At 43.4% G+C, this 12,550-nt stretch overlaps 3 protein-coding genes and 1 long non-coding RNA gene across 12 annotated transcripts in view; 2 read left to right on the top strand and 2 right to left on the bottom strand.

Annotated features, from left to right (window-relative positions):
- Positions 1-94: 94 nt before the first annotated feature.
- On the bottom strand, positions 95-2,216 carry mrpl44 (mitochondrial ribosomal protein L44). The gene is made up of 4 exons (XM_064302886.1): positions 1,998-2,216; positions 1,083-1,551; positions 659-837; positions 95-514 (listed from the first exon to the last, which is right to left on the bottom strand). The coding sequence occupies exons 1-4, from the start codon at positions 2,171-2,173 to the stop codon at positions 340-342; spliced, it is 999 nt and encodes a 332-aa protein (XP_064158956.1). The 5' UTR covers positions 2,174-2,216; the 3' UTR covers positions 95-339.
- Positions 2,217-2,830: 614 nt separating this feature from the next.
- mffa (mitochondrial fission factor a) lies at positions 2,831-10,389 on the bottom strand. 7 transcript variants are annotated; one of them, XM_064302891.1, is made up of 8 exons: positions 10,150-10,389; positions 9,263-9,480; positions 8,882-9,054; positions 8,309-8,388; positions 6,538-6,687; positions 5,147-5,194; positions 3,953-4,037; positions 2,831-3,668 (listed from the first exon to the last, which is right to left on the bottom strand). In XM_064302891.1, exons 2-8 carry the CDS (start codon positions 9,438-9,440, stop codon positions 3,537-3,539), a joined length of 846 nt encoding a protein of 281 aa, XP_064158961.1. In that variant the 5' UTR covers positions 9,441-9,480; positions 10,150-10,389; the 3' UTR covers positions 2,831-3,536. The 7 variants fall into 7 exon arrangements, with proteins under 7 accessions (XP_064158961.1, XP_064158958.1, XP_064158957.1 ...); XM_064302888.1 differs by having other exon boundaries at positions 8,309-8,400; positions 10,203-10,388; XM_064302887.1 differs by having other exon boundaries at positions 8,309-8,400; positions 10,150-10,387.
- On the top strand, positions 7,699-8,148 carry LOC135236471 (uncharacterized). Its single transcript, XR_010324590.1, has 2 exons — positions 7,699-7,829; positions 7,882-8,148. It is a non-coding gene; the product is annotated as an uncharacterized LOC135236471 (long non-coding RNA).
- A 1,499-nt stretch (positions 10,390-11,888) lies between the features above and the next one.
- The window catches only part of megf6 (multiple EGF like domains 6), a 49,566-nt gene continuing 48,904 nt past the window's right edge, over positions 11,889-12,550 (top strand). Inside the window, exon 1 of one of the 3 annotated variants that reach the window (XM_064302876.1) lies at positions 11,889-12,360. In XM_064302876.1, the coding sequence (XP_064158946.1) occupies positions 12,275-12,360 (86 nt within the window). In that variant the 5' untranslated portion in view covers positions 11,889-12,274. The remainder of the gene's footprint in view (positions 12,361-12,550) is intronic. The other 2 variants (XM_064302873.1, XM_064302874.1) reach the window with 2 other exon arrangements.

Raw genomic sequence — 12,550 nt, 5'->3', positions numbered from 1 at the left:
TCTTTATAATCTCTATGCTGTTTTGCTTTTGATATTTTCTCTAAGCAAAGCTGCACCATCTGCTGTTAATAACAAATTCCAAAATTGCACTTGCTCTCAGTAATAGTTTTATTTATGACACTTTGCACATATATAAACAATAGTTAGAAAAGCATTGAATCTCTTTAATTGTTGTGTGTGTGCATGTGTGTGGTACCAGCTGATGTGCTCCACAGCACCCCTCCTGATATCACACCGAGTCTATGATCAAGGTTCTGGGGAAGGAAGTAAGTCCCGGGGGAAATTTTGGACATTGTGGTCCAATCTTGGACAGCGGTGGTTCTTCAGTGGCAGACTGCCCTATGTGCTTTGGAGGGCACGGACAGCAGGAGCAGGGTGTTGGCTCTGAGGAGAGAAGTCCCAGGGCCTCCGATTCTCTGTGTACCCGTACAGCTTCCTCAAGGCCACACGGGCAGCTTCCTCCTCCGCAGCCAGGACCGTCTCCCCCGGACCCTCAGCAAGAAGCTTCTTATCACTGAGGAGGAAACGTACATCACCACCATGAGAACATAGAGTAGAGCATATTCACACACACACACAGATACACTTCAAATATAGACACTAATATATGAATATAACACAACCCCAGTGAGTGGAGTATGTAACATAACACACAGACCTATAGAGTCCCACAAAGTAGAGGGGGAGAACCGTGCTGGCACCCGCCGATCTGATGAGGCGAGGCTCAGGGAGGGACTGCTTTCTTCGGGACATTTCTTCTACCAGCAGGCCCATGGGGTTCACCACCGGCCACACCTCAAACAAATCCTTCCCTATAAGCTGTGGGACCAGGAAGTCCTAACCAGAAGAAAACACACATAAATGCATTAGAGTACTACATGCATGCACAAACTATTTCACTCCTCACACATATATGTGGAGAATCATAAAAATGAGAACACAAATGGAGGCAATGAGAACAGTTTTCTTCAGCATGCTCTTACTAGGTGACTCTGAACATTGGGTTTGAGCAACACTAAGCAGGACATAAATGCATAAATGCAGACAGTGGTCTCCTGGGAGACAGAGTAACAGGCTCATACCCGGAGGAAAAACCCAGCCTGCTCTGCCCCGCTGCTTTCATGGAGAGCTCCAATCACAGCGAAGAAGGTGGCCTGCAGGACCTCGTCTGGCACAGGACACTGGCTGCTCATCGCGAGGTCTTCCACCGCCAGGTTCCGCGCCACATGGCACATGACTGTGGGAGAGGTCAGGTGACCCACCACGGCAGCCACGGCCTCCGCCGGCAGGTTGGGGAAGTTTCCCCGGCACCAGTCAGAGAGGAAGCTGTGCGTGAAGTCCAGGCCACGCCCTCGCAGGTCCGTGTTGTCCCTCAGGCTGAGGGCGGCAGCCTCACCCTCCAGGCCCAGCTTGCGCCGGTTCTCCTCCTCGCTCCGCACATAGCAGGGGTTCACAAAGGCGGTCTTCAGGAGCTCCAGGGAAAAGTTTTCCTGAAGCCTGCTGCTGAAGGCTTGTACTTCTGCATGGTAGTCCCAGTTGGGTTGATGAGATCTGAGAGGCAGTGGAGAAAGGGCTCACTGTACCGTCACAGGCTAAGCATGACTGCACGTTCTAAGACATGGCATCACTCACTCGCTCACTCTCACACCCACTTAAACCAACCCCATTGTAACAATGTGAGAAAAGTACAAATCTAGCTATATCGATAACTAGTTAATATATGCATAGTCGGCAACACAACACTAGTTCACCCACTTGCATTTGGACAGGTAGCTAGCGAAATACTCACGGAAAATACGTGCACCGGTTCAAACAGCCATTGGATTCATTACTGCATTTGCGCACAAAATTATGAACAAACTAATCATGCTACAGAAGTATACCCGCAATGGCCTTGATGTGACTTCTAAGCTAACCAACCGGCGGAATCGCTTCTAAGTTAGCTACTTAGCTAGCTAAGACAGTAAGAGAAGTCTGTAGTAGTCACATTGTCGTACCGCGGCTTTGGTGGCGGTGGTCCCTCCAGCTTTCTTTTCCTTTCCATCAATAGAGTATATGATTTCATCCATCGCTTCTTTTCTCTGGTCTGGGTAAGGAGAACATTCCTACAAACATGTTGGAGGTGAATACCAAGAGCGGCTACACCACGACTGACAAGGTAACTCGACGCCATGACACCTCTCCGATATAGTGCTTCACTGAAAACTGTCCGAATTTCATTTCAGCAATGTGACATTGGTTCCACCAATTGTGCGACGCATTAATTATTTGTCCAGTGTAAAATTTAGTCATAATACAAATATTTTATTGTTGCTGTGGCGTCAGATAGCAGATTTGGACATTTTGTGCCTCAACGTGCAACCACGTTTTTTCTCCCATTACGAAAATTTCATTTCTCTTTGCCTCACTGTGCATGGGGTAAGAGGAGGCCATGAGAGGCCGCGAGAGGCCACAGTACAGTTGCTAGAATTGAGAGGAACATTAGAAAGTTAGAATCTAAACAAAAATTAGTTTTAAAATTATTTAAAAAAATTTTTAACATAGTTTTTGTTTTTAATTACTAATCGCGACATTATTTTGTAAAAAAAAAAATTTATCTGAGCAATTGTATTAGTATGAAATAATTTTATTTCCTATTTTTTGAACAACCAATATAGCTCATTGCCTATAATGTTTATTTTGCACAGCTTTCTTTGCTCATCTTTATCAGTGGCTTACATAATTCTGGAGGGCACTATTTATGTACACATAAATTTGTATCCACATACGTATACATCTACATACGAACATGCTTTCCCCAGGTATTGCAAATACTGTATGAAGATGACAGTTGTTTTTCCAAATAATTCCGTAATTTATTTTCATTCATTTAGATGTTAGCCACGTTCTTATGTACACTGTAATGGGGAAATGTAAATGAAATGTATCACAATTCAGAAAGAGGATAGGCCTTGTGCATTCCTTAGACTGGGAGACATTGATCATACATATGTAATCTGCAGGTTCAGATTTACTTACTTAGCATATTAAAATGCATTATGCAAGTACAATCAAATACATGAGGACAAAAACGGTGACGGCATCACACATGGCAACTGTGTTACTAACAAACAGTAAGGATATTGCGCATCATGCGCTCAAGTATCTAAATAAATATCAGTAGACCTCCAATGCTGTCCATTGTAATCAATACTATGATTGCTTTTTTAAATTTATAAATGAGACAGGTGAACACAGTGAAAAAAATCTGTTACAATGAAAACTCGTGTAAGAATATTTACAGCTGAAATGTGCTTTGCCTTCGTGTCCCTAAAACCACAGAGAAAAAGCAAAACATGAAATTGTAAAAAAAGAAATAAAAAAGGAAAAAAAGATTAACATTTATAACCATACAATAAAAAAAGGAAAACCCATCTGACTAACACTTTTTGTACATAGTGCAACGATGCGCTCTGGTGGCGGGTTTGAGAGCAGTAGTTTTGGCAGAGGCAAGGTGGTTCGGTCCAGCTGGCCCGACGCGGGCTTGCTGGGGGGCTCTAGCGGCGGATCCAGATCCAGCTGTTGATGATCCAGAAGGCCACGGTGATAGAGTACATGAACATTTCCCGCTTGGTGCGCTCCTTATTTTCCTCCTCCAGCAGCTGCAGTCGTCGGTTCAACTTAAGGATCTGTGCCAGACACGAAACAATGCATTGACTAATTCATAAATGACTTGATCGATCTATCAATCACTCAATCGGTCTACTGAGAAAACCCATCAAGCAGTTTGTCCAACAAGCTATCAATCTTTCAATTCATCTGTCCATCAATAACTATTGATAAATCAATGAATCAAAGCATAAGTTTGCCTGTTACAACATGAGTAACTTGCATACAGCAAGTATAGGTTGTTTCCCTTAGGAAGCAGTGATGTCAGCAGAAGGATGTTGCTGTGCAGTGATTGGAGGTTTACCTGTCGTCGTAGGGAGGATGCATCTCCAGCAGCCATGTCATCTGGAATTCCTTCCTGAGAAGTGTCCATACTAGAGAGACTAAGCCTTCACAAAAATGAAAGAAACAAAATCTCATTGCAGTTGATCATGTATCAGTAATGTGTAATACAATTACATTTTCAGCGCCATTCTGAATAAGAAACATGACAAAACTAATGAAATTCATTATATTAATATTTACATATATTTACACATTAAAATTTTAACACATTTTCTGCATCTTTTAAACTATATACACCATACTAGTAGTACAGCACACAAAAGTTACAGCAATACAGTAACAGGCTAGCTACAAGCTAGTTTTTTTAAAAACAACTAACATGTATAGCTACACAATCTGTCTTTCTTTTCTTTTATACCAAACTGTTTTCTGTACATGCTATGTTGTACCAGTTTTCTTGCTAACCGAGACCAAGTTCCTCTTCAGACAAACCTGCTAAAGGAAAGGTTAAAAAAAGGAGCCAGGCAGCCTATTATTTTAGCTGCCTGGAATGAGATCAATATGTACTGCATTAGGTATGCTTTTACAGAAAGTTCACAGAAATTGTGTACTGTAAGTGAATGCAAGAATTTTTATGCATGTATTGAATTATACTCATTTACTTGTGTAACCCAACAGCTTGGTACTGAAATGCCATGCCATAAAATAATAACAGATTGCAGTGCTGTGACAGAATGGAGGGGCTAATAATGGCTTTAATGGAATTAGCAAGGTTATCCAATGAGATACTGTTCTATTCTCTTCTACTGCAGCCTTAAAATGACAAGTTGTAGAAAATGTAATGTTGCATATCGGACACTTGTACGTACAGGACTTATCAGGGATACCAACAATAATTACACTTTCTGCTCCATGAACTGAATACAGTAACTATGTCTGCTGAATTTATTTAGACTACAAGTAATACAGTATGAGTAAACCAGAATCATATTTAGCCTTAAATATACTACAAACAAATGCATAACATCTCAAATTTCTCTGATGATACCACTCAAATAAATAGCCATACCCACAGGATAATAGCCACAAAACATCCATTTCGGGTAGAATGTGGTTTATCCAGGCCCTGCCCTGCGTATTAGCGTGTATACAAACAGAACAGAAGGACAGACAGGGAAGCTTTCCAAAGGGGGTTTGTCTCAGGCAGATTTACCTGCACTCATGCAGAGGGTTGAAGGCCCCCCCTCGCAGCACTGGCTTGCTGAAAAAGGACAGGAAAGACGGGAGGAGAGATGAAGGACAAGAGAGACAGACAGCACAAATGCGCACACACTGACACACACACACACACACACACATACAGTATACTCACTATATGACCACAACCTAGTCAATGTGTCATTGCGTTGTGGTTATAAGTAAGCACGCTAGCCCATAGAGTGCTGTTTTACCTAGCATTCATATCTCATGTGAGCTATGGGATAGACTAATCCCATACCTTAGACCTACAGTGAGCCATCAAACTCAAAGGGAACACAGGCCAGTGGGACATAATGAATGACTGGCAGTGATTCACCAGTGGTCCATCCAGAACCTTTCACTTGGCCAGATCACTCCCCTGACAGGTGTTCACTAACCCATCTTTGCAGGATGATGAGAACTTACCCAGGATTCATAGCCAGTCTGATTATTTTTGCACATGTACATGTTTGGCTTTTGGTTGTCATAAGCCAAACCATAAACCAGATAAGCACTATCAAAGTTGATCAAACAATGAGTCACCACTTTGCTTGAGCGAGGATTCAGAATTCACCACAGCAACAGGGTTCACCAGGATTAAGGGGTGGTTACGAGCTCAGGTCGCATCACTGAAACTCACTCAATCCAAACAGTACCTATTGAACTGGACAAATCGTAATCTATAGTATCGCTTATAAACTAGACCATTACATACTAAGCACACTACACCTCCTCACTGGTTACTGTTTCATGGCCAAGTGCACAAGTGCAGCCCTGTTAGTGTTGAAAGATCTATTCCACAGAGATAATAAGGATTTCAACTGCAGTTATGAGGAAACAAGAATGCCATTTCATCATTTAAGAAATGCCATTTCACTATCATTACAAACCACCAATACAGCGGAGAACACTTCGCTGTTGCACAGCGACATTACTGATTAACTAGTGATAAAAAGCAACTGAAAAATAAAGTATTACAAAAAAAAACATATTAAAAAGCACAATTTTACACACCAATCAAGTGCTATAAAACAATAATGGGATGTCAGGAGACGCAGAAGCATAAGAAAGCTCTCGTGTGAGTTAAAACTCTAAGCAGCGCACGCATCACATGAAACCATAAAGAACACAGCCAGCAACTGCAGGATTCACATTCTGCTAATGTGGAAAAAAGATGAAAAAAAAATTTAAAAATGAAGCGCAGTGAAGGGAAAGCTGAGCCAGATGCCGTGCACAAGTTACTATACGTGGTGGCACAACAGGACGGCAGTGACATGGAGGAGTCCAACAGCCAGGCACACAGACTGGGTCTCGAACAGGTCTCTGGGGTCAGCGGTCAGCGGTCAGGGGTCAGGAGCCGGTCACCTGCAGTGGTTCTCATCCAGCACCTCCAGGACCTGCTGGTAGGCGCGGCTGGTGGTGGACTGGATCATGGACAGAACGCCGCGTGTGCTACGAGCGCCGTGTCCGTCCTCCGGTATGGGGCGGAGAGGGGCTCGCAGGTGTGCAGTCCCCCTGCCCACCAACACAGAAGCCAGGCCGGCAGAGAGGGAGGGAGGGGTAGAACCAGAGAGACAGAGAGATAGAGACCCCCGGCCACACCTCACCGATGCCACATACAGAAACGCAAAGACGCAGAAGGCCGCAACTCCACCACAGAAATGCATGAGAGGAGCTACAGCATGCTCCCCCTACCCCTTCAACAGCCAGCATGAAAATACAGAGCGCACAAAAGCATGGAATGGCAACTCCGTCACATACAATCTAGAAATGAAGACGGCTTAAAGCACCTAGTGTACTGGATTCTGAGTGTAATTACTCAAATATAAAAAGCCAGTGTAATAAATGAAGAGTAAAGAACTGAAAGTAATGTATGAACTGTACAGAACCTAAAGTAAAGAAGTGTAAAGAACACAGGGTATTGAAAAAGATTAAAAATATCCAAAGCAATGAAAGAAATTTAAAGAATCCAGAGTAATGACCAAGTAAAAAAAAAAAGTTCACCAGCATAAGAATCCATTTGTGATGGATGTGAGTACAAATTAGGTTTTTTGGGGGGTGATCAACTGAGGAGATACACAGGGATTATATAGACGTACTCAGTAACCATAATTACATGTGTGAAATATTAACTAGAATGGTTCTACACCTGGAGTAGGAATTTGGAGTATCCTTGACTTGCCTTTAATATCTTATATTTGTGATATCCGAGTCTACTGAGCAGTTTTGTGATTCCTGAACAAAATGCTGCAGATTCCTGGACTACTGAGCCTTGATAGGAAGCAACCGCTCAGATCCCACATCCCCCAGCCAGGACTTACAGACCAAGGTCTCACCCAGCACACTTCACAACGTCTTTACCCCTACCAACTTCTCACTTAGAAACCCACCGTGCTCAGAGTAAGAGCCTTTGAGCGTGTTGGCTAAAGCCAGAGCCATCAGATTAGAACAACGTGTTACCAACTCTGTAGTGATTTAACCCTCACCAGGTGCAGTGCCACAGAAGTACAATGTAGGAGGCCATTAAATGACCAGTAATAAAAATTGCTGCCACATAAAACAAAATAGATAAACATGGAAGAAAGACTGGCTGAAACCAGCTGAAGAAGATATGCTGGGTTTCTCATTAGAAATGTCAAGAAAATAATAACTTTGATGTTCATATTTATATTTGAATGTAATCATAATGTCTCTAATTGTCAAAATGAGGGTGGAATAATCATGATAATTTTTGCAACGTGATCTTTTTTTTTTGCTGTGGGTAACACTGACAGTGGTATTTTTGGCCTTGGTATTGCAGTGTCAAAAATGTGGAACAGGCACAGACTAGCCTAGACCCAGCACAGACAAGATGGCGGACACATACTTCAGCACCCTGCAGACCAGCACTAAACCAAGTTAAAAACAGACAGAGAGACTAATAACAAGGCCCAGGGAGACCCCTGAAACACCAATAACACACTGACCAGCAACAGACCCACAAATCCATGGGAGGTCAGAGAAGACAGCCTTGCAGGCAGACAGACAGACAGGCAGACATGCCGATAAACAGACAGACAGACAGAATAGACAGATGGAGGATGGGCAGTGGGAGCAGGAACACACGCGGTAGTGAGGCGTTCTGGGTAATACTCACAGTGGGTCATTTCTGGTCAGCTGCCCGTTCTGATGCATCAGGGCGTTCTCACTTGCAGACCGTTCCCGCCGTACTCGAACCTGAGCCCGCCCCTGCAAGGGGAGTGGACAGGTCAGTCTCAGAAAGGTGACTCCTGTATGGGACAGTCAGCTTGACTCTGATACAGGAGTCAAACTGGTACGAATGAGGCTGAGGTTGGGGATGCCATCTGTGCCAAGATAAAGGAAGGGGTGGTGAAAAGGGAAGACCTCTTCATTGTCAGTAAGGTAAACTTCTAAGATAGAAATGTCACAGTTCTACCCGTGCTGGGATGGACTTGTGGGGGATTGTGCATGGCCCTTTGAATTGCCAGGAAAATGTACACCATCACACAAGTAAGTAGGAGTCAAACCCCAGGAGGCTAGGCTGAGTAGAAGGTCTGTTTCTCCACAAACTGAGGAATACATTTCTCACTCTTTCCCTGTAGTGTAGGAACTCAAGCATATAGCTAACCAGAGCAGCCCAGCTGTGCAGTGAGCGGTTGTGCTACGGTTTTGTGAGAGTCGCTGAAATTTGGTGGCCTGCACTACCCACCTCTTCGCCCTGCTGGGCTGATCCTCCAGACCGCTCCGTCTCCAGGAAGTCCAGCGGCCGGTCGTTGAGGGTGAGGACTCGCGGGGGCGTCTTCAGTGCCAGCGACTCCAGGGGTGTGGACTGGATCAGGTCCAGGTCCCTGGGTCTGGGGTACTGGGAATCCTGGTTGTCCCCTAATGTGGGCGATACAGTTTGGAGCACAGAGGGAAATGAACTGTGGTATATCTGACAGACAGTGAGAGATGAAAGAAAGGAGTACAGTGAGGTAGTTTGGATCACAAAGTAGGCTATAGAGGGACACTTTGGAGCACAGTAAAGAGAGAGAGATAGAAGTAGAGAGCAGAACTCTGAGATGACAGATGGGGCAGACTGCTGTCCTACCTGCCACCAGGATTCGCTCTGGCACCTGCATCAGGATGCTGTGACGGGCCTCCACAGGCCCACCCTCCAGGCCATCGGAGGCAGTGGGAGCCACATGCAGCTTCTCCGGGATACGCATCCGCTGGCTGATGCCCTCTGTGTACTCGATCTCATAGTGAGCCCGGTCAATTTCTGCCATTTCTTCAGAAGGATAAGTGAACTCTGCCCCGTTCTTCAGACTAAAATACAAACATTCTGGTCAAACCACTAGCACACATCTGCCATTTCTGTTAACTGAATCCTTGCTTGATAGTTGACTGTTAACCAATAAGTAACCGGCCTCTTTGTTCACAATCAATTCAACCTGCACACAATACTCAACAGCCGGCTCAGCTGCTTCCCTTAATGTTTGAAAAAAATGCAGTACAAGTCAAAAACATCGCCTCGCAAGGAGAATATTCTCAGCACAGCACAACAGTTTTTGGTTCTGATTAAAGAAAATTCCTCATGACTGCACGTGACACGCAGGGTACAACAAAAATGTGCGTTTAGAAAATATGGACAACATATTTAATTATGGGTATATTTGATCACACGCTATTGGGTACAAGCAGTAACACTAGTATATAATTAGCTAACGTTCGCTCAGCGAGCAATGACGCTAGACAGCGTGCAGGCAGCTAGCTAGCCAGTCAATTAAAGCCAGTTAGCTAGCCAGACCAGTCTTTCTTTTTTTTACCATCAGCGACATGTAGTCCGTTAGTTAGCTTCTTAGCATAGTTTTTTTTTTTTTTTTGCTTACTAAGAGGTTTGGAAAGAAAACAATTAGCTAACGTTGGCTAACCGCAGACAGCCTGACTTTCCAGATCAGCAATGGCTAGCTAACCAGTTTGGCAGCTTTCACTTACCTTCTAGGCCTTTGTTTAGTACGTGAATTATTTCTTATTCTAAAACGACTTACGTTAGCTAACGGAAAGTCTTTTCTCTTCTTAGCTTTTTAGCTATATCGGCTATAAGATAAATAGGTGTGTTCAGCGCGGCTGTGACACGGAAGCCCGTGACAATGCCGCTGACAGGCAGCAGGCAGGAGCGCGCAGCGAACTGTGTCGTTCATGCATGAACTGAATCTAAACAGGAAGTCATCACATGATCCACTTTGAAATATTTTTGATCAATACTAGAAGCTGCGCAAACTGCGCAGCTTCTTCACCGGAAATGCTCAACCGTACTGTCCGCAATATGCATATGCATATTCCAAATGGATTTAGCGTGCACACTAATACATGCAGTCATTCACTAAATATAAATCATCACCCAGTTAAGTTTTGCGTACAGTAACGTCGGCTAATGCTCATTTTCATTCTCACCGCAGCATCGCCAAATGAGATGGTTATTTCTTAGAATCGATATTTATTTTCAGGTTGCATCGTAAAAAAGTTTTACCAAAATTTTTATATAATTTGAAGCATATATTTAACATTCAACACGTAATCTATAGTACATACATTGTGGTATTCCACAGCCATTTTTAGAGAAAAGTATTGTGAGATGGTAAATGGTAAGTGGACTGCATTTATATAGCGCTTTTATCCAAAGCGCTTTACAATTGATGCCTCGCATTCACCAGAGCAATTAGGGGTGGATGTCTTGCTCAGGGACACATCGACATGCTTAGGGCAGAGGATTGAACCAGCAACCCTCCGACTGCCAGGCAACCACTCCTGAGCTATGTCGCCCTGAGCTAGGGTAGCCTAATTTGTAAGAAAATTAGAAAAATGTTGTAGCTTTTTATGAGATGAAGCCTAGAACTATTGTCAGTTACCAACAGCAAATTCATGTTTGACTGGCCTCTGAAAAACTCTTTGGAAAAAGTCATATGAACAACAGTTAGTTAAGGGTACATTTACTTTGGTTTACCTTCATGTAAACTTGCAGACAGATCAAGTTTTTGTGCATAAAATCAGTAACTCACTACAATGTTCCGGAAACCCTAAGTGTGTAAAATACAGAACTATCTGCTTTAAGAAGTGATCAAAGCAACTGTAGGCTCTCTATAAAGTAGTTATGATACTGCCACCAGTTACCCTACATCTTTAGCAGACTAATGTAACCCCACCACCACTTAAGAAGCGCCCATAGCGTTTGCCTGTCCTGATCCAAGGAGTCTCCACTGCATGTTGACATCTTTTGCTGCAGTCACTCTGTCCAGAAATAAAGCAAAGACTGCACTCTGGGGATTTAAGCTTATTAAATGATTTAAAGGGTCTAGAACCCATAAAAACTCACCAAACCTCATGCACAGCTCAAACTGCAGCGTTCCAAACCCACAATTTGACCTCTGCTGAAACATAAGATTCAAGATTTGCTGTTAATTTTGTGTATACAGTCAAAATGAATTAATGCCACAGAGAACTCGGACAGGTCTGTAGTTTGTTATTATTCAGAACACACATAAGGAAATCGAATGAAATGCCAGAAATCAAAAAAGCACTGTTAACACTACAAACTGTCTAAAACTGCCCATTAACGAAAAGAGAATTATGAAGAGATCAGTGCATATGTAGCCTATACGACGAAAGGCAGCCTTTATACATCCAGAAAAGTTTTAAATAGGCTATTATTCGTACAGACAGATGCAGTTTTTTATCATCTAAAATGACACGGGGTTTGAAACTCGAAACTGACTGGATTGCCTGGGTGCTGTGTCTCGTGACCATTGTGCGGTGCGGTGCAATGACACGAACCCTCTGCTGGAAGTAAGAGGTACGGCGGGCGACCAAGTAAGTTAATTGATCAGTCCCAGAGGAGACTGCGAGTAGGCAAAGGGAGCAGGACCGCTTTCAAAAAGTTTCTCCAAAACGAGGAGCAACAAGAATAAGTAGAGCACTTACGCTCTTAAACTCTCTCAAGCGGAGGGGACCACAGTTCTACAAGGGCTCCTTTACACGACGGGACCAGTTTTCGCCGACTCCGAAATTATAGATAGGCACCAATTCATTTGTGCATTTTGGGATATAACATCTTGGGCTGAACATGTATTCACAAGGTCTTCTCGTTTGGTGTATGACAGCTTTCAACACAGTATACTTAACGTCTTCTGTGGACCTACAGCCGGATATGTAAGTAATGTGCTCTTTCATGAGTTTCTCAGTATGATTTTAAAAGATTGTGAAATAAATGGAGGGAATATACGATACAATTTCCATTGATCGCGGAGGGAACTGGAGTACTAATGAACAGCACACGCGTGAAAAAAGGAATTTATTTTCCGATAAATTATATTTTTGAAATGTCCTATCGATAGACCGC

This window comes from Anguilla rostrata, chromosome 12 (assembly GCF_018555375.3).
Source record: "Anguilla rostrata isolate EN2019 chromosome 12, ASM1855537v3, whole genome shotgun sequence".
NCBI lineage: Eukaryota > Metazoa > Chordata > Actinopteri > Anguilliformes > Anguillidae > Anguilla > Anguilla rostrata.
This window is presented reverse-complemented; position numbering and strand designations above follow the sequence as displayed.

Bases quoted from the DNA above. Each gene is read 5' to 3' on its own strand.
- mrpl44 (XM_064302886.1), bottom strand. From the start codon at position 2,173: ATGGCGTCGAGTTACCTTGTCAGTCGTGGTGTAGCCGCTCTTGGTATT. The intron at 838-1,082 runs GTATGAGCCTGT...TCTTCTGGTTAG, and splicing joins AGGCTGGGTTTTTCCTCCGG to GACTTCCTGGTCCCACAGCT. The intron at 515-658 runs GTCTGTGTGTTA...TTTCCTCCTCAG, and splicing joins TACTTTGTGGGACTCTATAG to TGATAAGAAGCTTCTTGCTG.
- mffa (XM_064302888.1), bottom strand. From the start codon at position 9,440: ATGGCAGAAATTGACCGGGCTCACTATGAGATCGAGTACACAGAGGGC. The intron at 5,195-6,537 runs GTGACCGGCTCC...GTCCTTTTTCAG, and splicing joins CTGGATGAGAACCACTGCAG to CAAGCCAGTGCTGCGAGGGG. The intron at 3,669-3,952 runs GTAAACCTCCAA...TGTCTGGCACAG, and splicing joins CATCCTCCCTACGACGACAG to ATCCTTAAGTTGAACCGACG.